Genomic DNA, 23,729 nt, shown 5'->3' with positions numbered 1-23,729 from the left:
ACATAGTGCTGTTGTATTAAAAAAAGTAAAGTATCAAAAAAATTAAAAAATGTCTTTCAGTTATCACAGTCTTTGCAATAGTATCTAACAATGAAATCAAGTGTTTTCATCATTACACAGAAACAGTTAAGAAAATAATTTAATACCTTATGTATCTTGTATGTCTAGTCCTGACACTTTTCTGTACCCTTACAAAAATAAATTAATAGCTCATGTACACAGAATAGCAAGGCAAACATCAAACATTATAAAGTGAAAATTAAAATATTTGTAGATACATCTTTAAACATCTAGCAGCTATGGAAATATGTACTGTTTTCCATTCCCATTGTTGAAAAGATGATTTTAAAATCTTGTAAAAAGTCATTTTTGGAAAATTATGGGAGCTGTCATTTACCCTGTGAACCTTGTAAGAAAGTCTTTCCAAGATTTACTGATTGTCATTTATTCATTAAGGCACCTTTTATGGATATACCCACTTGGCCATTTTTTGTTGTTTCATTTTTGTCCTGTTTTGCAAAAGGGCATGATTCTCCCTTTTCCTCTTCTTTTGATTATTTTCCTCTTTGTTTATGTAGCCCTAAGGGCACACAGGGGAGATCCCTTATGCACGGTGAAGAAAACATTTAGGACGTGGAATGAGTAAGCACGAAAAGGTAAAATGCAGCACATTGCACCAGTAATTAATTGCTTGGTTAATGTAGAGGTGTGTAGCCTGATCCACTTCAGGGTGCTGTCAATTTACCTTTCTGTGTTTCAGCATCAGAGAGTACTTAAAAATGTATTCAAAATGAGCACAAACAAACAAAAAAACCAAAAGTAAACCACAAAAAATAGAACACTTTTTGTTTTGAGAGGATAAAAAAAGTTGGTCAGTGGGAATTATTATTTATTAGTGTCATAGTTATGTGTTTAAAATCCCAGAGCACATTCTCCATTCTGTTCAAATGAGTAATTTCTAAGTCAAAACTGTAAATTCTATGACTTGTTTCCTTGTTCTGGAGTCAAGCTTGTTTGCGTTTTATTTGCAGCCTAAAGGCAATATATAACTGCAGGACTGTTCATAAAGTTTCATTATCTTTACAAACTACATTTACTGAGTATGACGGGACTGTGCTACCCAACAATTGACTAAGATTTGTTCCTATTTGAAGTTCCAGGCATCATGTCCAAAATTTAAATTTTTAGTTTGCTAAAATATTAACATCCCTGACTCCTCCCATTTTCTAGCAGAAGTTCTCCTATTATTCATGCAACTCTGCATCATCTATAGCAACTCTGTTCCATATAAAACCTAATTGCAGCCCAGAGTTAAACTTCTCCTGAAATTCTTGAAAAAAAAAGGCAGATTTTGTCATTATATTCTCTATCAAAAATATCAACTCTTGGAAGCTAGAGAGAGAAACCAGACTCCTAGAACGAAACAATTTTCTCTCTTTTTACATCGGGATGACAACCTTAGCTTGAATGTTGTACATGTTCTCAGCATTGGTGGAAGCTCAGTTACTGGGACCTTGAATGATTTAGGATTATTAATGGAATGGGCAAACCATAATGTTTTACCAGGCATTAAATAGGAAGATAAAATATATCTGAAAGCATCTTTTTTTTTTTTCCTGATACCTGTCCCTAAAAACAGTACACCGTTATCTTAATCAGCTATGCATTTTTAAAAAGTATAGCAAATGTGCCATAACTGTAATGTGTTAATATACTTCTTCTTCACCTCACAGCACTCTCAACAATAACAACATCACTCGACTGTCTGTGGCAAGTTTCAACCATATGCCCAAACTCAGAACATTGTAAGTAGTCCCACTGAAACTGGCTGCCATTTTTATTGGTCCAGTATATCATTTTCACCTCTTTCAAGTTTTGTCAGTGGTCTATAAATACATATACAGGTAAAGAAAGCATAAGCTCAATTAAAAATATACTCAAGTATTATGAGGTTGACAATTGTTAAGTCTGTATGTGCAGGTATGGCAGCTAATTCTGAAAGGCAAAGCTAACAAGTGACCCCAGAGGTGATGCTTGGGGATCAAGAGATAAAGAAACATTTGCATACTTTTTCATCAGTTTTTTTAGGATGTGGGATGAATAAGTCTGAAAATGATTTCATGGCCTTTACCCAACCAGGTTTTCCATAGTGCTGTATTCAGTCACAGAAAAGCTTTACCTTCTAACAAAAAAGATGGGGGTGGGCAGGATTCTCTTTTATATGTTACAGCTTTATAAAGAAAGAAATTGATGTTTTTTGAAAGTCAAAAATTTGTTTTACTTTGAGCTATTGAATGGGTCACTTTTCATTTAGTAACATGGAAGAATCTTTGATTGGCTGTCAGATGTGATAAATGGGAAATCTTTATGCTTTTATTACTGTACTGCTAGCAGACCTAATTAAACTAAACTGGCTCTCCAACATTCTTTGTAACATAAAATTATAGCATCATCCGGTAGTGCCATTATAATTAAAGTTGTGTCAGCATTTACAATAAGGTCCCCATTTTTAGAGGTTATGACTTTCACAGAACACCACCTCAGGCTTCTAAAACAAAACACAGGGAAAAGAGTAGGTAAGCAAACAATACAGTTTGGAGTTCTTTCTTTTATATATACTGAACTAAGAATAAATGCATATTGTTTCGAGTGACAAAACCAGAAGATATCAAGGTTTAGTCCTGAGATTCACTTTCAAAAAGGTTTTCCAGTGAAGTGGGAATCAAAACTGAATGAAACAGAGTTCAAGAGTAGCTCTTAGTGTTGAAGAACTACTTTTACAAAGCCAATCCATTTTCTTTTAAGCATTTTGGGTTACACAACTGTTTTGAAATCAGTGGGACTATTCACTTGAGTTTACATACCATTCCTAACTGAAGAAACTTCATGAAGGTGAGTAGTTCTGTCGTTTTCACAACAGAATTGTAACTACTCTTGCTTGGACAAATACAAGAGTACTTAAATCATGCTGAGTGTGGGCTTTTGGTGGCCTCAGTTATATTTTGAGAATATAATTTCATTCCATTCTTTCAAGTCTGAGACTTGAAAACATGAATGTCTATATCTCTTTCAAACCTCCAAATGCAGTTTATATTCTGAACCACAAATTATAGGGAATCAAATTAGCAACATTTACACTTTTTGGTAGGATTTTTCATCTTTTGAAAATTTACTTTAGAAACAAAAGACAACAGATACACAGAGTCCTAGGTTATAGCTGTAACATCCCATTTCCAGTCAGAATATGCCTGTATAACCATATTGATTTCAGCAGCATTAGTTCTGATTTGCAGTGGTGTTCCTGCCTACAGCTGGCCACAGATTGTACTGAATGTGTGTGCTGTATTGTGAGCTATATTTGCAAAGCATCCACCCAAGAATTAGTAAGAGAAAATACATTGCCTTTAATTTCTAGTCATTTAAGGGGGGGTGAAGTGAGTTAGTGAAAAATCTTTTGTTTATGTAGGTTACACGTTCCATCATGTTTCTTCACAGATTTTTTTTTTTTTTATGGATTAATTAGATCCCTTATCTAAATTCTGATTTTATTGCACTTCCTTTCCAGTTATTTAGTTAGGATTAACCACATCAGCTAAAAAGAACCAAAATGACATTACTCTGTTATGGATGATTCTGAATGAGGATTTGATTTATAGCTGTGGACATCCTTTTCCGTAGTTTGAGAAAATGTAAGAGCCAGAGAAAAGTAATTTACCTAATTTAGTGAATACATTTGTCTGATATTTTATCAATGGCAAAGTTTTTTTGCTACTTGGCAAGGAGCCATGGTCTGGTGTTGGACCCTGCCAAAAGAGAGGTGACTTAATTCTATTGCTTGCTGCCATTTGGTCTTTTAATTTCAGCCACTGCTTAGAATGTAGGTCCCTAGGAGCCAAAAGCAGTTAATCCTCCTTTCTGTGATTAAACAGAGAGGAAATCAGAAAAGGAATGTGAAAGAAGGTGTTTTTATTGAGTTATTACTCTGTCTTGTTCAGCAGAAAATGAATATGACCTGTTAAAGGAATTTTGCAGACTGTTCCTATAGAGACTAATAATGGCAAAACTTACAGATATAGCTACGTGGAAACCAAATCTTTTATTACCTTTTTTTTTTTTTTTTCCTGTCAGTAGATTATAGAGCAATTTACTTGAGACAGTTTTGTCTCATTCATGATTTTTACAGATCTAGACTGAAGAGTCCCACAGCAGCTTTCAAGCTCTTGCATATTTACTTATTTCTTTTAGACAAGAGAAAAGAAATTACAGATAGGTTAGTGTGAAGCCTTCTTTTCTCTTCCAATTAATTAGACCACAAATAAAAAGTAATTTTGCTGCTTGTATAGTCTTATTTATCAGCATTTAACTCTCAGACTTTCTATGAAAGATCTGAAAAATTGATTTCTTGTTAACAATTTTTATTAATAAATTGGCATAGTTGCTTCCTGAAGGGAAGGCTGGGCAAGTTGGTTGCTTTTCTGTTTGTTCTTCCTAATTTGAAGGCATTGATGTGTTTCTTGCCATGCAGTCGTCTTCACTCCAACAACCTCTACTGCGATTGCCACCTGGCCTGGCTGTCAGACTGGCTGCGGCAGCGGCCGCGGGTGGGGCTCTACACCCAGTGCATGGGGCCCTCCCACCTGCGGGGACACAACGTTGCCGAGGTCCAAAAACGGGAGTTTGTCTGCAGCGGTAAGAGATTCGCTCGCTGAGTCCTGTTTTAAACCACACCTGCCGACAGCTCAGCAGTGATTGCTAGTGCTGCATGTTGACTTTTTCTAGCTTTTGCATAATCAAAGCATTAATGTTTATTAAAAAAATAAACTAATTGTTTTTATCGTTATTTGTATATTTGGGGCGGGAGGCGAGGGGTGCTTCTTTCCCTACAAATTTTGTGTAAATACTGCATTCATGTAGATTATATAGCCTCCTGAAAGTATAATTACGGGGGAGAGATGTGGAACATTAAATTAAAGGTATAGTGACTGAGAATATAAGGCCTTTAGTAGTAAGGAGTTACTCTTTTTTAACTTTACAGTTTGTTATTTTTTGTTATTTTCTGCAATTTAAATAATATTCTGAATACCTAAGTAACTTTCTAAATGTTTTGGGTATGCATTATTGCATCAGGTTACTTTCTGATATGAAATAATGAAATGACTAACAGTTCATTACTAATAACTTTTTCTCTATTCAATTTTTTTCCTTTATTCGTATCTTCTAGATGAGGATGAAGGCAAGTTTATCTTTCTTATTTAAATAGTTTTAGACTCAGATTGGATTTTTTCTGTAAACTTTGACTACTGATTCAAGTTTCCTCAAAAACATTAAAAACCAGCTGGAAAATAGCTATCTGTCTTTTGAGTGATTCAGCAGGATTGTTTTTGCTGGTTGATTTTCTGCAGATCCCCAGAAGCCTATTGCCAAATATGCCAAAATTTGCACAGATCTATGCTTTTAAAAGAGTTTTATGGAGAGCACAATGTTTTGTCCTTATTAAGCGGCTTCTAACATCAAAGTGTAAGACAAATGCTAACAGTATTCTTACCATTAATTCTGCCTTTATGTAGACTTAAAAGGGCTCCTAACAAGATCACTTAATGTATCTTACTTGTAAATGGTCTGGCTGTAGAGCACAAGTGTCAAAAGCAGTTTTATAATTTGGTCATTTTAATGCTGATTTTGAGGCAGGGGAACAACTGTGCTTTCTCCCTGGATCATTGTACTTTTGTTTAATAAAGGCAGGTGAAATATTTCCTACCCTTTAGTATAAAAGGAGTATTATGTTTTATTAGTTTTGGCAGCTGTTTGTACTTTTGCAACACATAAATGTGAAATCCAATTATTATATTGCAAACTACTATCTCGAAAGACTAACCTTTTCGGTAATTTAAAAATTGAACAGTCATTATTTGAAGTTGTAATTAGCAGCAGCACTGGCTGCAACTTACATTATCAATATACCCTTCCTATGTTAATATATGACATTTAATATAGTGAGAGAGACCTTAGATTAATTGTGGTCTCATTGTCAAGGAGGTTTTTTCCCTGAGATTTTCAAAACAGGGGCTACTACTGCTACATTTATAAGTCCTAAATTACAGTCGGCCCCTTGAAGGCAACCAGGAGGCTGATGTGGCCCCCGGTGAAAATGAGTTTGACACTCCTGGGCTACAATGTTTATTTTAGGAGTTTTGCCTTAAATTTTTCAAGGAGTTGTAAAATCTGATATTTTATGGTTGAGGTAAACTGGACAGTGTTGTGTTTGACAGTGTTGTGCAGTTTTAGGAGAAACTTTTTTCCTTTGCAGGTCACCAGTCCTTCATGGCTCCATCCTGCAGTGTCTTGCATTGCCCTACTGCATGCACCTGTAGTAACAATATTGTGGACTGTCGTGGGAAAGGCCTTACTGAGATCCCAACAAATCTTCCAGAAACCATCACTGAAATGTGCGTAATCTGACTTTTTCTCTATAAACTTGCAGAAACCATTTTTTTCCTATGTATTCATTTTTGCTATTTGTAAAAATTCATGCTTTATACAGGGTAGAAATTTTGGAATGCACATTCAGATATAAAAGGAATATGCAGGTTATGAAAATATTTAAGATCTTTATGTTGTGTTATGAATTAGTTTTATATTTTTTCTACCTTTCACCCCTCTCAGAAAAATCTCTCTACCTGCAAATAAGTGCCTACTTCAGAAAATCCATGCACAGTGCCTGGGAAGGCTGCACAGACTGTTTTCATTATTTAATAGGTTATATACTGCCTTTCTTGCTTGTGTATTGTACATCTGTGTGCATAGAGGAGGAAAAATATTGCAAGAAAGAAGTACAGAGTATGTCTCAAACATTGTCCACTATATTTCTACTGCTAGCCACTAGAGCTAACCACTGAATCGTGGTTACAGACACTGGAAGACTGACTTTCGTATAACTATCTTCTAGACCTACATAGTTTAGTGGGGGTACATGCTGTTAACATCTATACTTCCTTGAGAAATTCAGTACTAGAGATTGTAAAGGTGTTCCTGAGTCTTGTCTTTAAGGGTCATCACTCCCAAAGAAATGATAGGATGTGGAAGCTACTAGTTGACTGTGAATCCACTGTTAAAAGAAATTCGCACAAAGTAAAAGCAAATGGGAATTTACAGAATGGAAAGGTGCTTTCCAGTAATCTGTTCACTGTACTTTCTACGTAAGAAATGCTGTTCAGTTTAAGCATGGGTTGGTATGATCTTCAGCAGTTTATTGCCCTGGAGAGTAAAAGCAACCACATAACACCCCTAGCATTTTGGTAAGTATTGAAAAGGTTGCAAATTGAGGCTCAGTGTTTCCTGCTAGGCTAGGCAGTGTTCAAATCCCACAATGAGGCCTTTTCACATTCTGAGATTAATAATCCATTAATATAGATAAATATGTATGTGTGTGCTCACATAAATATGTACAGTATATATACTGTGCTAGAGTGTATATAGTTTATAGTCATACAGTGTAAAACCTTATTTCTCTGTATTGTATCTAGTTTGTAAGTGCTGGCTAAATAAAATGCAGATCACAGTACTTTACACAGGTAAATAACACCATTCATGTCATAAGACATTTATTGAAAAGCTAATGCAAGAAGAGATAGAACATTAGAAAGCCAGACTTTAGTAGTGATTTTATATTAAACAGACATACACCCATGAATGCCAGCCTGACAAGAAAACTGAACTTCAGTAATTGACTTAGATTTTGAGAGAAGCAAGCAGAAGGACTAAGATATGATTTGAGCCAGAGGTGGGCCGCACGTACCATGCAGTGAGAACAAAACTTCCCAGTTGAGTGGAAGGTAAAAAGAGAAATATAAAGAAATATAAAGAAAGAGAGAAAATAAAGAAATAAAATAAGGCACATGAAAGGCTCTGAAACTGAAGGATAAACTGAATGGAAGAATTAGAGTAGAGGATCTTGTGAGTAACTGATGAGAATCACAGGTTCTTTGCTGCCTTGTCAATAGGTTGAAGAGGAATTGAAATTTTCACAAATAACTGTATTTTAATGGTTGTATGAGGAAAGCTTAACACTACACTGGTTCCTTGAATGTGGGGAAAATAATTAGTGATAGTTCTTTTACGATTGTCATGAGTGGCGGGTATATTTATCATCTTGGCATAGAAGAGAATGAGAAGGAGAAAAGAGGTTGAAGAATGAGTGATTTATGGAGTAAAAAAGGTTTTACCGATAATGAAGTGAGGGAAGTCTACAAGACTGGATCAGACCAGCACACCACCCTGCCCGTTGACCTGCATCAGTTGTTCCTGAAGAATGTTTTGGAAAGAGCAATATACAACTTCAGAAGTAAAATACCAATATGACACCTTGCTCCCGATGTATTTTGGGGTTCTTTTTCTGGAACATGAAAATTTGCATAGCTTTCAGGAAAAAAAGATTTTGTTTGAAACATCCAATCTGCTTTAAACCCTACTGTGTTCTTAATCTTCATGTTATTTTAAGCTAATAAATTTTGAAGGACGGGATTACGCTCAGAATCTTCCAGTTTAAAATATAGTCTTTAAAAATTTTATTAATTTTCCTTTGTCTTCGTAGAAGGTGGGAAAATGGATTCTGGTTCATAATTTGTCCTGCCAACTTCTATTTTGCATACTACCCACATTCTTCTCTTCTCTAAAGTAACTGTTTCAAGTCTGTTCAATCTTTTAGAATGTCAAAACCTTCCATGTCTTAATTAATCTCCTCATTTTTCTCTGAACTCTCTGTTTTCTAAATATTTTGTACCTGCAGTGACCAGAGTTGAAGATGACATTCCAGGTGATCGTGAACCATCATTTTCTATTAATGGCATTTTAGTTTTCTTTCATTTGCCTTTTGCAACCTTCATACTCACTTGATTCCTTGACTGCCATGTTGCAACATGTTTTCCATTGAATTTATCCATGAAGGAGGTCTAGGCATTTTCTCTTGGCTCTCACAGTTTTGTCAGGAAACAGAAGTCCATACATATAATCCTATTATTCCATCCACAGACATTTCTGAACATTAAATCCAGTTGTATGTTATTTTTTAAAGCTGCTCTATGGAAGACTTCAGTCCTCTCTGCTTTCAACTTAATATGCAGAAAGACTGTGACTTTCCCAAATTGTTATCATACAATAAAAAGTGTTTAAAAGCTTAATTTTTAAAGAATTACTTTGCAAATGTTGCTTATAGCAACTCCTTTCGATTAGATTAGAAAAAATGATTGTATCTCATAAAATAATTTTGTTTTTCACTTATTCCTGACATGACAATGTTGTCAGTATGCCAAAATGGTAGCTGACAGTAAACATTTGAAGAAATGAGACCATACTGTCACAGTAGCATTGACAATGCTGAGGAGCTGCTCAACACAGCACAGGATATAGTGAGCACTGTATTTCCACCACCATTTTACAGTTCCCACACACGGCTTTATTATCTTAATCACTTTTAAGCACATGCTTTGGCAGGAGCTCCCCAGTTCTCATGGAGAGAGGGAAGGAGAAATGTCCTGGTTCCCTGTTGTTTTCTGAAGGATGTACAGGCTTTAATAGCCAAATCATTATTTATTCCATCATTTTTATAATACTACTATCACCAGACTCTTGTGCATACCACAAGAAAATTGGCATTATATTTCCATTTTACAGGTGCCAGATGATGTCCAATCTTTTCAGTACTTCCATATTTGTTAATATCTTCCTGCATTTTCAACTGAACATTGTTGCCTGATTTTCTAAACATGCTTCATTGACAGGAACATTTGAGAAATCCATAATAACTTCAAATCCCTTTACTTTGGACAAGTTTCTCTGCCCTACAATGTTGTCATGTGTTATAGGCTGTATTTGCAGAATCTGGTGCTGAGCACTAGCAGCCTGTTATGTTGTCTTTTAGCTACCTTCATGGTCCACAAACACCTCTGGTGATTAAATCTTTCCTGCCTTTTCTCTTTATTGTATCTCTTGTGAATAACTTTTTCCTGTCAGGCTAATGTTAAACGTTATTCTCAGCCTTCCTTTGTAGAACTGATTAAAATTTGACAGCCTTTTTTTGTGAGATTTCATTTTTCCACCCATTTCTGCTGCTTATTTCTTTCTTCTTATATCTATAGCAAAGTACTCTTAATAAGAATACAATGCATATTTAGTTTTTGAAGGTCCATAGTCCAGTTATTGTTTTTCTTGAGGTTCTTGTGAAGTTTATCTTCAACACATGCATTTGGTTTTGTGATGTTTTGCCATGTTCTCCATCTGTTTCTTCCATCCTTTCTCTAAATGGGAAGTCTGACCTCATTCAGCTCCTCGGTACCTTATGAAACACTGATTTCTTCCTCTTTGCCTAACACAAATTTCCTGCAGATAAAATGTTGTCTGATCTGTTTCTGCATGAAAATACTTTGGATTCATTACATTGTCAGTCCATCTGGGACAATGCTACAAAAAATCCAAGTGGCATTAATACTGTTCTTTTCTGTCCGTCTGGTATATATATAATTATACTGCAGGTTTTAATGTGTACATTCCATATTGACGGATTTATGCTATAATTTATTTTTCCAGGGGGTTGATAAATTAACCTGTATCTAAATAATGTGCTAAAAAAACCCTTTAAATGGAATGTTGAATTTCTCAAGTATTCAACATTGGCAGTTGCAATTGAGTAAAATTTTGCATGTTGAAACTCTGATTTAGCTCTTTGGGGAAAAATGAAAGAAAAGGCTTTCTGTTTAGAGTCTCATACTGACCTCATGACTTTGCATTGCCTTGATAGTTCTGCTAAACAACTGTTTTAAGATGATATTTTAAGACAGTAAGAGCTGTCTTATCTGCACTACAGTGTCCCTGTCTCTGGGTTTGGTGTAATAGCCTAAATCACTGAGGAAAATGAGTTTGTACTGGAAGTGGAGGTAGTTTAGGTGTGAGCAAATATTCTGTGATGGTGGGAGCAGGAGGAGACAGAGTCAGTTGCTGAAATACTGTTTCATTCCAGTGCAGCTGGATTTACCCGTGAGCATCACTGTTGCTGAGAGGGTTTTGTTTGACTTCTCAGCTGGTACAGAAATCATTTGGCTAAAACTAGCAATTCCCATTGCATGAAGTCAATTAGCAGGCAATGCATTGTCTGCCAAATGCCTCTTGGGAAGATGCCTTAAGTAACAGGACTGCTTATCTCCAGTAACGACCAGTGAAAATGGAAGGAGAATAAAGCCTGTGGTGGTCTTCTCTTTTTCCCTTCTGGAGTGATAAAGCTCAGAGCAAAATTAAGTATTCAGCATCTCAGTAAACGTAACTCTTAATCTTTATTGACTTAGTACAATTGTATCTGTACTAGTTACACCCTTTCTGCAAAATTAATTCTTCTCTTTATTATCTAAATAAACTCACACACAGCAAAGCCAAATAAGAATACATAAGCGTTTATTTTCAGGGCCTATGCAATAAATGTGATATCATTTGAGAAAGAAATACTTCGTATTTCACATATATTTAAAAAAAAATAATTGTTTGAGCACCAAGATTCACCTAGTTTTAGTGCACCTACTAATTCTGCAGGAAGCACACAATTACAAAGGTACGCAGATGCACCTTTGCTTCTAGGTCAAATGAAAAGGCCTCATACCATGAGTGACCTGCAGGAAACATCTTGGGGACATAAAAAATTTCCCATAGCCTTATTATTTTATTGTCTGTGTTGTAAACATTGTAAGGAAAAATACATTGCCCACAAATGTTACATATTAATAGTCTTCAAAGTTCTGTTATTTAGTGTGCCTTATTTTAGCCTTTTTCCATTGGCTTAAGCAGACCATGATGCATTATTCATTCCTTAGAAAAGTCATAATCTGAGTTGATTTAAATTTGTTATTTAAATCTCTCCTCTTTTCCAGAAATGTTTATGGGATGCTCTTTCATTGGCGTGTTTGGTCTGTTGAGCTTAACCAACTCCAGTGGTCTAATGCACTCAGTGCTTTCCTCCTTTGTTATACAGCTCATACACTAAAGGCATTAAAGGTCGTTCTTAAGGTTCAAAACTATTACTTTAATTGGTTTTAGAAAGTATAGCCTTTCTAATGGTGATAGCATTTATCAGCCTCTATGCAGGCATTCCTTCCACATTTTAGTTTTTCAGCACCATTAATCTCTTTACACTTGGTTGCATTTTAGAATTCACCTTCTGCTTGAAAATTCTTTAAATGATTGGCAGAAATAGTTCTGGTTCCCTTTGAATAGAGACTTTTTGGCATGTGTTCAAACAGACTATCAGAAACCTTACAAATAGTGACCCAGCCACAATTCTATTAATTGTACTGGTACCCTCTCCCAGAGTGGTGTGACAGGCTCTTATTTCAAAAGAAGAGGCCAAAAAGCCATTAATGAGCTAGACAACCTCATGAAAATGGTGCTCTTACATTCTTCTGGTTTTCTCTCCTCTTCAGGTTCTAAAACCTCTTTACTTGCTGTAGTATTATGAATAAAAGAAAATAAATACAATTGCAGTAAGTGTTTCTAAGGATGGTGTGGTGGGGAATTACCTGCTCTGATGACCACAGCTTTGTATAAATGCTTATTTAAGCAAACACGCATGGATTTTTTTTTTCAATTTTTGTTTATATTAGAACTATTTAAGCAATCAGAAGAAGGATTTAATTAAATATGCTTCTTTTTTAGAAGGGTAGCAGTCACTACAATGGTGTTTTGGGGGAGGAGTGAGGTTTGCTGGATGGAAGGGTGACTGGAGAGTTGCCACTGTTAACTAAGTAACAGTTGTATAAATAATTTTGTAAGGCACAGAAAACACCCTAAAATGTATAATATAAGAATTTTTTGTTTTTCTAAGGAAAAACAAACAAACAAAACCCAAACATAGAACTAATGGAATTTTAACAATTCACCTTCATAATCCAGTATAGTGAAAAGTCACTGACTTCCTAATTACTATGGCCTTCAAGATAAAGTTGTTCTTTCTTGTGAATGGAACTTTCTAATGTTTGATTACCAAAACTAGAAACTGTATGGTCGTCTCATAATAACTTCATTTACATTTCCCATGGGTTTCCTAATTTGTCCCCTCAGACTTTTCCTCTGATTTCTACTATTTTTCTTCATGTTTTCTTCTTCCTCCATCTCATTCTCCCTTATGCTTTGTTTGCATAAGTCTGTTGATTAATGATCGTGCATTATGCCAAGCATTCAACGGTGTCTTTGTGAACCATGTGATATTAAGCAGGATTAAAAGCTTCTGAGATTGCTTCTCACAGTAACACTCAAATTATATTAAAGAAGAAGGGGGGAAAGAAGAAAGGGGAAGAGAGAAAGGAGAAGAAGAAGGAAAAGAGGGGAAAGGAAATGAGATCTGACAGAACTGAACTTGACAGCTGGACTTAACCAAGACAGAGTGACTAGTGACCTGATCACGCTGCAGGCACTGGGGAAATGCTTTGCATAAATGCAGAATTTTATTTGAGAACTGGGAGCTCTATGTATGTATCTTTTCCAAACTAAGCTTGGCATGTGTACAGTTTCACCATTTTTGTTGTCTTTAAAAATTCATCCTTCACTAAAAGTCCAAAGTACAGCCATAAATAAGCAGCTGTTAGACTCTTACATTGAGATGCAAAAAGGCTTCTAGGAATGACCCTTTACAGAGAAAAATCACTTAGGAAGAGTTTAGGCACACTTATGGAAGACAGTTCAAAGACTCACGGAACAGGAAAAATCTAAAATGCCAGAAATAAGGCAGCTTTATCTATTTTTAGCAGCTAAGAATGTGATTTGGCTATCTACAGGAGCCTGACAGGAATGAAAGCAAACCCTGCACCCTTCCAGCTTGAAAGGAATGGGTCTGAATGCTGAGGGGAGGGTGCAATAAGTTACGAGGCGTTAAATTTATGATTGTTTTCCAGTTTCGGCATTTGTTTCTGCTTTCTAATTTAAATCAAAACATTGATCTTTATAGGACTTATACAGAATGTTAGCTCATAAATATCATTTATCTCTTAAACGGTTAAGTTGTCAGCCAGAAATCTTGCACATCCAGTGAAATTCTAGAAAGGCTTTGCCAAGTTGGTTTCTATATATACATTTGTATTACATAGTCACTAGTCTTGCTCATGAAGTATTGTTAAGATTTTTAGTAGGTTGGAAGAATCCTCTATAACTGTATCTGTCTTTTTCCAGAAGATACTTGTTAACCTTACGATGCTACCCTAAACAGACAGATGTCTTCGGTCTCACTATACAGTGTTTCACAGCCATTTAATTATTCGTATGGCTGTTTTCAAAACTTTTCTGATTTATCAAAATCTTTTCTTAATTACTGACGTAACAAATGCGTACAATACTGCCGATGTATGGAGGTGTGAAGTGAAAAGATCATGTCTAATTATGGATTAAAAAAATTAAAATGTTTATAGTATTCAATTGCTTATGAATACTGATACATACTTTGGTCAGTAGGAAGCAAGAAAAATATGACAGTTTTTGAATTTTCAGAAATTCCTGGATTGAAATCAAGTGCATTAAAATAGACATAAGTAAGTACCTTGTGGAGGTGTTACTGTTTGCTAAATGCCTCTGATAAATTCACATGATCTGATTAATATTTTCTCAGTTCTTAATCTAACATTCCAAACTTTTCAGCAAATTCATATAGCTGCCATGTTTTAAATTTAGCTTTTCTCATATGTACTTCTTTTCAACTGTACTTTGTGTGTACTTTTCTTGAAATCTTCTCTTATCTTCCTCCCTTCCGAAAGGTTTTTAAGACCAATGTTTCTATGGCCAATTCTGACTAAGGCATTGGAATTGATATTCACATTTTTTACCAGTGGACTGGGGAGGCATTCCACTTTTCAGTCAAGTATAGAGCTTTTACTTCAGTTTTGCTTTAAAGTCACTACATTTTGATGTCCAGAAGCTTATATCAAATAAGAATACATGATTTTTAGATGCATTATGACTTACAATGTATTAGTTATACACTTATCTTTTCCCTAGAAGTCTGATGAAATGAATTCACAGGAGTGTGACTTTCACATGGATGAGAACCAAAAAAGGATTGCAATGAAATGGAAATATCTGGTGTGAAATACCTGACATGAAACTAAAATTTTAGTATCAACATACACTGTGACTGAACTTTTCCACACACTGCATCACCTGATTTTAAAGGCCTCCCTGTTTAGTCAATGCAAATATGGCCATTAACTTTCAAAATCTCTGTATGAAAATAAACCTAATATTGCTTCATAATTGTACTATAAAGGTTTTATTATTTGCCACTCCCTATCATAAGTGACACTTGCTTTAGACTGTTCAACTGTGGCATCCATGATGTGAATACAGTTCTCTCTCTGTACTTATTTTAATCATGGGAAAGTTAACTACTTATCAAAACCAGTATTTATGCCCATTGCAATATAAAACAAAATAGTTTGTTTTATTAAAAATGTAGAATGCACTAAAATCTTAACATCTTTCATATGATGTATCCATATAAAAGCACAACATTTATGGTTGAATAACAAAAAATGTGTGATCCATGAAACAATGTATTGAATAAATGTGAAGCAAATTAAATTTGTCTAAAAGAATCTATTGAGGTATTAACTTCTTAACATTAATATATTAAATTTGCCAATATAGATTTCCCTGAATTACATTTAACTGATCTTTGGGATTCCTACCTTAATATTTCTCAGGCAAAACTTCAAAAATATGCCATTTGACTGCTTCAAAAATAGATGAGTTTGCTAATTTGATAGCTATTCCTATCTGCTTAACACACACAAGGGAAATGATTAGTCATGCGCTTACTCAAATATCTTTCTAATCTGAAAATTACTGGTAAATCATGTGACTTTATGCTTTTTTTTTTTTAAAAAAAGGGGGGGGTTCTTATTTTAGGTGTCAGACGTAGTGATTTTTATAGGTAGAAAATTTAGTTTGTTCTTTAGTAGCATGTGTTCTATGCTGCTCTTGTTCATGTCATTGGTTTTCTTCATGCCCTTGTCCCCTATCTTAGAAAGTAATTAAATGCAGAGAATGGGGGATAATTTCAACAGTCAAGAGGATGTAGAGACAGAGAACACAACAACTGAAGAAGAAACATGTGAAACCAGTGCTAGTTTCCAAACATACTGGGAACAGGTACTGGTGAGCATGAACACCATCCCACCTCTGGAAGTTTCATGCAAGCTTCTGGAGGGTACTGAAGCAGAAGAGTCACCTTAAGGGACCTCTGTGTACTCTTCCAAGGGAAAGAAAATAACTCAGGCATGGAATAAATTAATATTTTTACAGCACGAAGCAAAACTGGAGAAGACCCATCTAACTCTTCCAGAAAAACCCTCATAGATCTCTGACAGCTGGGCCACACTCCAAAGGTGTTGTTACTCTTAGATTTTATTTTAATATATGGCTCTTCACTACTGATAACTTCTCCTCAGCAATAATGTGAGTGAAGTTACCGTAAAAGAAACTGTGGATACTGACTTTTCACTATTTTGTATTTCATCATCAATGAAATACTTTCTTCACTATTTATGTGTTGCTAGAAACATGGTCTGGAAAGCAGCAACCACTTGTGAAAAGTGTTAGCAGTTAAAGAACTTCGTGTACATTTTTGTGACAAATTTATGGTGCAAGTCTATATATTGTTTAACAGGTAGTAAGGACTTCTGCCACACTGTCGGTCTCACACAATCCTGGGATTATCAAGCTACTCTTTCTGCTTAATGAGAATGGTTTGACAAGCCGCTGCTTGTGATAAGCAGGATTTCATCTATTTGTTTTGTGAATTTAATACAGTTACTCTGAACAGCTCAAGTAGTTTATGTGCCATACCAACTCTCATCAAAAATTGGCTAATTAGAGGGGCTTTAACTTGACTCTAGGTGATTCAGGCTAATTGCACTGGAACTGCACTCTGACAGATGCCAAAGTACTGAGCAAATAATTCTTTAAGAAGTGGTGCATTTTGCCTACAAACTGAATCTGTAACAATTAAGGAATGTAAAACCTATCATTATTAATGGTGCTGTAGGGTTCAGAGCATAATATGGCCATTTTTGTGATGAAAAATTAAACAAATGCAGGTTTGGGACTTGCTTTTGAGTGAATGCGTTAAATTGTTTAATAGCTTTAGAATGACAATGCTTGTTCATTTTTGATGTAATGCAGACTAAAGAGTCATCTGTCATTTACAATCAATCCCCTGAGGAAATATTTGATAGAACAATTATACTGGGTGGTAACATTTTGGCAAGCTTTAGGGCAACATTGACAGTGATTCTTTATATGCAAATATTTAGGAAACTGTCAACCAGATTTATTAATACACAGAATTAAAGACTGAAATTCTAAAATGCAAGTAATATAGTCCTTCAAAATACATCTTTTGTTTTGTTAGATATGGATGATAACACAGAATTCAACAGAATTCTGTTGCTGCTAAAGTGACAGTTTGTGGATATAAGTACTCTGGAGGTGCAGTTGTTGAGAAAGAAAAAAGGTACTTTGTGTAATAGCCTCAAGGATTCCTATAGCAAAGGGAGAACATTACTGTTTCCTTATTTTAAAAACAAATAAAAACCCTTAAAAACCTGGCAGATGTTGCATATGATGAGAGATGTGATGGCTGTATATTGCGGTTCTTCAGATTCAGGAGCTGCACTGAATCCCATCACTGAAATCTATTTTGTGTTTTCTGACAGCTGTTTTTGCCATTTACTATAAAAGCAGATGGGGAAAATGCAAAGAAGAGCTGTCAATTTTATTACCATGTATAATCAGCATCTGTGCAATACATCAGACTCATTGCATAGTTTACACTTTCTTCTCTGTAGTAAAAATTCTTTTGGGGTTTCTTGACAAGCTTCTTGCAGACTTTTTGTAAATGACTAGATGGTGGAATTAAAAGTATACATTAATTTACTGCTAAAGCAACTCTTGTATTGACCAAATTTACTCAATCGAGATATGTTCTGATTGTTTAATTATAAAATTCATGTTCAAATTTGTCTTTTCTTAAGGAAGGTGGTTTATATTTTTGTTATTAAATATTTTTTTAGATATATCTCTTAACATGCACTTAGGTGCAGCACAGCTCAGTGCAGTATTTTTTACCTTCCTCTACTGAGCAGGCTTAGTATATTGTACCCCATCTGCATGATTTAAAATAAAAATTATTCTGTAGAGAACAGGGTGTTCTTCATTCCCAGTCTGCCCTCCTTCCTGATGCAGGAGTCTTTCATAGAAATGACTTTTTATAGTGGGAAAATAAGCTAGTTTAAAAGTGTCAGTATAAATAAGCATGTTGTCTGTCTCTGTAAGTGCGGAAGTAGTAATCAGTAATGGTGTGCTGCGGGCTGATAGGAGAGAACAGCATCCTCCTGGAAAGTGTCAAGTGATTTACATGTCACAGGGCTCTCGGGGGACTGGGTGGGAAGAATCCGTCTGTGGGCTGGGGACCTACTCTGATGTGATTTGATAAGGTTGGAAGTCACAACTGCAGAAGTACCTTTGTTTCTTAGAATAGTAGATGGTTGTACATTATGGTGTCTGCTGTGATAAGCAGTGGGGAAAGATTTAGAAAAAGAAATGTTCACAGTACTTTTCCTAGACAGGAGAGATTAGGGTATAGTCTTCAAAAAGGTTTCAACCAGTTTGGCAGTGTTAAAAGACAGTAAAACACTTATGTATTGATGCAGGACTTCTTTGAAGTGAAATGCTAAAAGGAGCAGGAGGCTTAATACTAAGAGCATTAATTAATGTTTGTGTGGTGATGGGCAGAGTACTTACACATGAGGCAGTGCAAGCTTTGATGAAGCATGTACTTAACTGTCTTCCTCCATTATCTTATCTTATTAAATATGCTACTAAAATTGACTGTGGCTTTTGAAAAAGACACCACCAAGGCACTGTTTATGATACATAGATGATCATTTATAAAAAAGAATGATTTCTGGGATGACTTTGAAAGGAGACGTGCACAAAATTTAAGTTCCATGGAAAAATACTGATGTTAGCTTTTTGTTCTTCTGTAACATAATGGTACTTCTGGCTATGTCATTTGCACCTAATAGCTGTTTCTTTGAGTAGTAGATAACTACAACAAACTACTCCAGAATTAAAAATGTTTCATTTAGTATGAGGAATTAATATAAAGGAGTTTTTAATTACTATGGGTTTTATCAGTAGAATGCAAATTTCCTTTAGATATTAGTCTATCTGAGCTTTGTGACCCTGGAATATATCTAATTAGATTTTCTCTGGAATAGTGGATGCAAATTTGCACTCTATGAAATTCAACTGATTCTAGGAAGATAATATAGATGATTAGAGGATAACAATGCTTGAAAATGTGAATTTGATTTACTTTCTTTACGAAGTGGAGTATTAAAAAAACATTATTTATATAATCTTATTTTTTCTTTCTTATACTATTCTCATTTACTAAAATGTGATGTGTTTTGGTGCATATGCTTTGGCCTAAGTTAAGATAATACATACTTAGATTATCATACTAGAACAAATCCTTTTTCCAGAAGAGCTTGTAAATTTATCCCAGCACTGCACAGTCTGTCTATTAGACTATAAATTTCTCACCAAAAGGAAATGTTAGGTAAAGATGACATGAAGTTCATTGTACATATCCACTAGTGAACTGGTAGTTCACTCTACTAAAACTGATAGAAAATTCACTTTCAGAATTATACTGTAGTAGGACTTCGTCAGCTTTTGGACCCAAGTAACTTGTAGACAAATTGGACAGCAGTAAATTAAATCTACTATTCTGTCTTCTCATTAAAAAAATGGGATACATGTATCCTGTAAGGTACTTCAGTTTATAGAAGTAATATATTTTTGAATTAAAAGAGTAAAGTGGAAAATAATTTGCATCTCAATTTAATGCTATGCCTTGTCTTTCTTGAGTTACATGCCATATGATGTCATTATATGTTTAAAGATAGGTGAATGTAGACTGAAGCCCCTCCAGCACTATGTTGCAAATCTCTACATCATGGGCTAATAAGCAGCATTTATAAATGAGGCTTGTGACAGCTTCACATGGAAGTATTGCCACCGCAATATCTGTCTTTCCCATACACACAGCGGTGTTTTTCCCCAGTGTCTCTCTCTCCAGCAATTCAAGTCCTCTGTAATATGGCCTAATCCTTCTCTGTCCTTTTTACTGCCCCCTCCCCTTTCCAGTCCTCTGTCCTATATGTTTCCCTTTGCAAGAGATTCTTTGGCTGGTTTTCAAAGCTACACACCTGATAAATGTCTGGTCAGGCTATCCCTGGTGGTTAGGCGCTTGGTTACTGCCAAATAGAGTGTGTAACAGGAATGGATGTATGGCTGCCATTCCTTTCATGGCTGGGTTAATTTGGCTTCTCAGCTCCTTCCCATTGCTAAAATAAGGAAATTCTTAGAAATTTATTATCTGAAAGTTTTACCTCTCTTTGACCTAGCCAGCTGAGTAGAAAACTATTGAGATGATAAGCATGCATAATCTTTATTTTTCTGGAGAAACAGGGCTAAAAATGTAGTGTAAGAACAGAAAATACTTGGATTTGGTCTAACTTGGTGTTGACCTTTAACTTAATCAAGTTTCTATTTATTCAGATGTTTGTCTTCTACATTTACTCACGTGTACCAGAAAAGAAGAGTGACCTTGATGTTTTATAGCCTAGTCAGTACTCCTGGTCAGATGCAAAGTGTGTTTCATGGGTCCAAAAGGCTCAGCCAAGGCAAAGCAAGCATCTGGAAGAATATCATGTTTATGGAAAAAGTTAACAGTCTTGTGCCATGGGATTCCCTGCAGTGTTTAAAATATACCTGAAAACTGTAGCAAGGTGGCAACATTTTCCTAGTTAAACTTTTTTTTTTTTTTTAATATGAACCCTGTCTAAAATAGCTCTGATGAAGTGAGATTTTCTGTATGTCAGGCAGCTTTTTTTTCAGGCTTTTATTTTTTCTTTTTTTTTGTCTTGGCTTCTTTATAAGCTATTCAAGAGCAAATGCTGCTAAACTAAAGCACAGTAAAACTTAAGAGATTTTGAGCATTACATGTGTAAATATCTCCACCTGAACAAAATTTCACAAAAGCAGTAAAAATATCTTTCTTTATTTAAGCTATGCTGTGGTCTCTGGGTAAACTTTACAAAAAGAAATTATTTTTGTAACAGTAGTTTCTTGGAAAGTCTTACTCAAAGTGAATAGGTGAGCTTATTAGTTAACACTGAACACACAGAAACTCGTGTGTCTCTTTATCAAAACAAAAGTGAAACACAAGAGAGTTAACAATGTAAAAGGAAAAAAATAGACTAATTCTCCTGCATTTAGATTTAAAAAGGCTTTTTGACCTTAGATTGTAAGAATTTTAAGTCCTTATACAAAACCAATTTTGGGAATTGTCTTTATATACTTAGACCACAGTAAAAGTTGATACCTGTGCATGAAAGAGGGAAATAGAAAGCTTATTAGATAAGCATGGTATGTACATTCGAATAATACTGCCTTTTCCTGCTGTAGCTTTTAGTATTTTCCTTCCTTATGTCAACATAATAGACGCTTTTGCACTGCCATAACCATGAAATACTGTGGTACATGAAGAAGTAGTTTCTATTTTAAATGTGCTTATTGCTGAATCTGTTTTGACTTGTTGAGGAGTGGGCCATATATCTGTATCAGCATAGATTTCTCATATGCAAAGCTCCGGAAATTAAAAAAAAAATTTGGAAAACTCTTTCTATCAGCAAAATCACTTTGCAGTATGGCAAGTTTCAGTCAAAGTCGCTATACAAACATAGGAAATGTGGCCAGTAACATACACTACAATTTTAGATAAAATGCATGGCTGTGCAATCCTAGTATTATATCTTAATGAAAATGTGTTAAGTACTGTATCTAAAGAAATGATGCGTGCATGTTTAAAAATATGGCCTTTACCTTACTACAGGTAGCAACTTATGTTATTTGTTCTATTGGAACATTCTTCTCCCCTTTCTTATGGTTTGCATATTTGAATGATTAACTCACAGAAGTCTTTAGACATTTCAAAGTAAAAGTTACTATAAAAATGGCTGTATATGAATAACTGGGAATCAATTAACACTAGCTCAAATCTGATTTTTTAATGGCAATTCTAGCTTAAATTTTGCAAAAAACTGGTGTGCTTTCTTTAGATACAAAATGAAGATTGGGTTTTGGTTTAAAACATTACACTCTCTAGTTTAAAAGGTTTCATTTTACAGAAAAAAACCTTTTTATTTTTGTAATGAAAACTGAAAATAAATGACCTTGTTTGTCAAGATAAAAATTATACTGAAAAAGAAAGCAAAAGCAGACTTCCTTGCTGAAGTCTGTCCCTTCTATTTTATGATGGCTCTGGATTGTCATTTGGCTTGGGTTTTGTATTTTTATGTTGTTGCTATTCTTTTCCAGACGGTTAGAACAAAATTCAATCAAGATCATACCTCCTGGAGCTTTCTCACCATATAAAAAGCTTCGAAGAATGTATGTACCAAATAATTTAGGTTTATTTTTTTGAATTTTCATTTATATATCCACATATATGTGTATATATATAAATTATTAAAACAATTTCAGGTCATACAGAGGAACTGCAGTCAATATGTGAACATTTAAAAAAGTTTGACTGCTGGAAGATTAACTCATATGGCAACCTGATTATTAAACCATATAGCACCTTTGTCACATTGATAATAGTTTTTTTTTACCAAGTATCAAAACTATTGAATATGGTACTGTGACAATCAACATGTTATTGTAGTGAACGTTCTATTAAAGGAAAAAATATATTAATGGAGATAAACCACTGTTTTGGAATACGTTTCAGGCTGTATAGCCCCATGGCCATAGCAAACAGAATTCTTTATAGAATGTACTTAAGCAATTAGGAGAAGTAAAACTTTTGTTTGTTTGTTTTTATTGGTTTTTGTTTGTTTGTTTGTTTTCAGGCATTTGAAAGGTCTGTTTTCAGCCATGCATGTTGTTTCAGTGTAATGGCAATTTTAGTGGTTTTTTAATTAAAATTCTTTGGCTGTGTTTCACATAAATATTTTTATTTCTCTCTGCCTTCCACACCTAATTCTAATTACATATTAATTTAATGTTCGCTATCTTGAAAACAGCTTGAATTAATGGAATTAAATTCCCTTTATTTCAGTGACCTGAGCAATAACCAGATCTCTGAAGCAGCTCCAGATGCTTTCCAGGGCTTACGTTCACTCAATTCACTGTAGGTATCTATTTGACATGTAAAAATAGAAGCAAATTTCTCATATTCTTATAGTGAAATTATTTTGGATTTGTGGCTCTCTGCAGAATTTTCATATAAATTTGATCAATTCTGAAAGCTGTAAAAATAATTTCAGGATGTTAGAGTGATACCTAAATATTGTATCACAGCTCAACACTAAAAATGTATGGTTTTATCATAAATATATCCATGGCAAAGACTTGGACAAAATCAAACATTTATTTTATTCTCCAGTTGGTTGTTCTTACAAACAGCATATCCCACTTACCAAGGTCCCTTCGTAAGGCTGTAAACATTGGGGTGCTGATGCTGCTGAGAGCTTTTTGGGCAACGCACCTTTTGGGAAAATATGTGATCCTGCTACCGCACAGGACCACAAGGATCTTGCAAGTATCAAGTTGTTGCTGTTAAATTCCCTTCA

The 23,729-nt window shown here is 34.9% G+C and overlaps 1 protein-coding gene across 4 annotated transcripts in view; it reads left to right on the top strand.

The window, feature by feature from the left end:
• Positions 1–23,729, top strand: part of SLIT2 (slit guidance ligand 2) — a 263,203-nt gene that overhangs the window by 166,876 nt on the left and 72,598 nt on the right. For all 4 annotated transcript variants that reach the window (XM_082051076.1, XM_082051077.1, XM_082051075.1 and 1 more), the window contains exons 7-11: positions 1,734–1,805; positions 4,526–4,689; positions 6,308–6,446; positions 22,471–22,542; positions 23,216–23,287. In XM_082051076.1, coding sequence (XP_081907202.1) covers positions 1,734–1,805; positions 4,526–4,689; positions 6,308–6,446; positions 22,471–22,542; positions 23,216–23,287 — 519 coding nt within the window. The remainder of the gene's footprint in view (positions 1–1,733; positions 1,806–4,525; positions 4,690–6,307; positions 6,447–22,470; positions 22,543–23,215; positions 23,288–23,729) is intronic.

Source organism: Streptopelia decaocto, assembly GCF_964273445.1.
Source record: "Streptopelia decaocto genome assembly, chromosome: 4".
Taxonomy (NCBI): Eukaryota; Metazoa; Chordata; class Aves; order Columbiformes; family Columbidae; genus Streptopelia; species Streptopelia decaocto.
The sequence above is the reverse complement of the archived record's forward strand: the minus strand, read 5'-3'. Positions and strand labels throughout refer to the sequence as shown.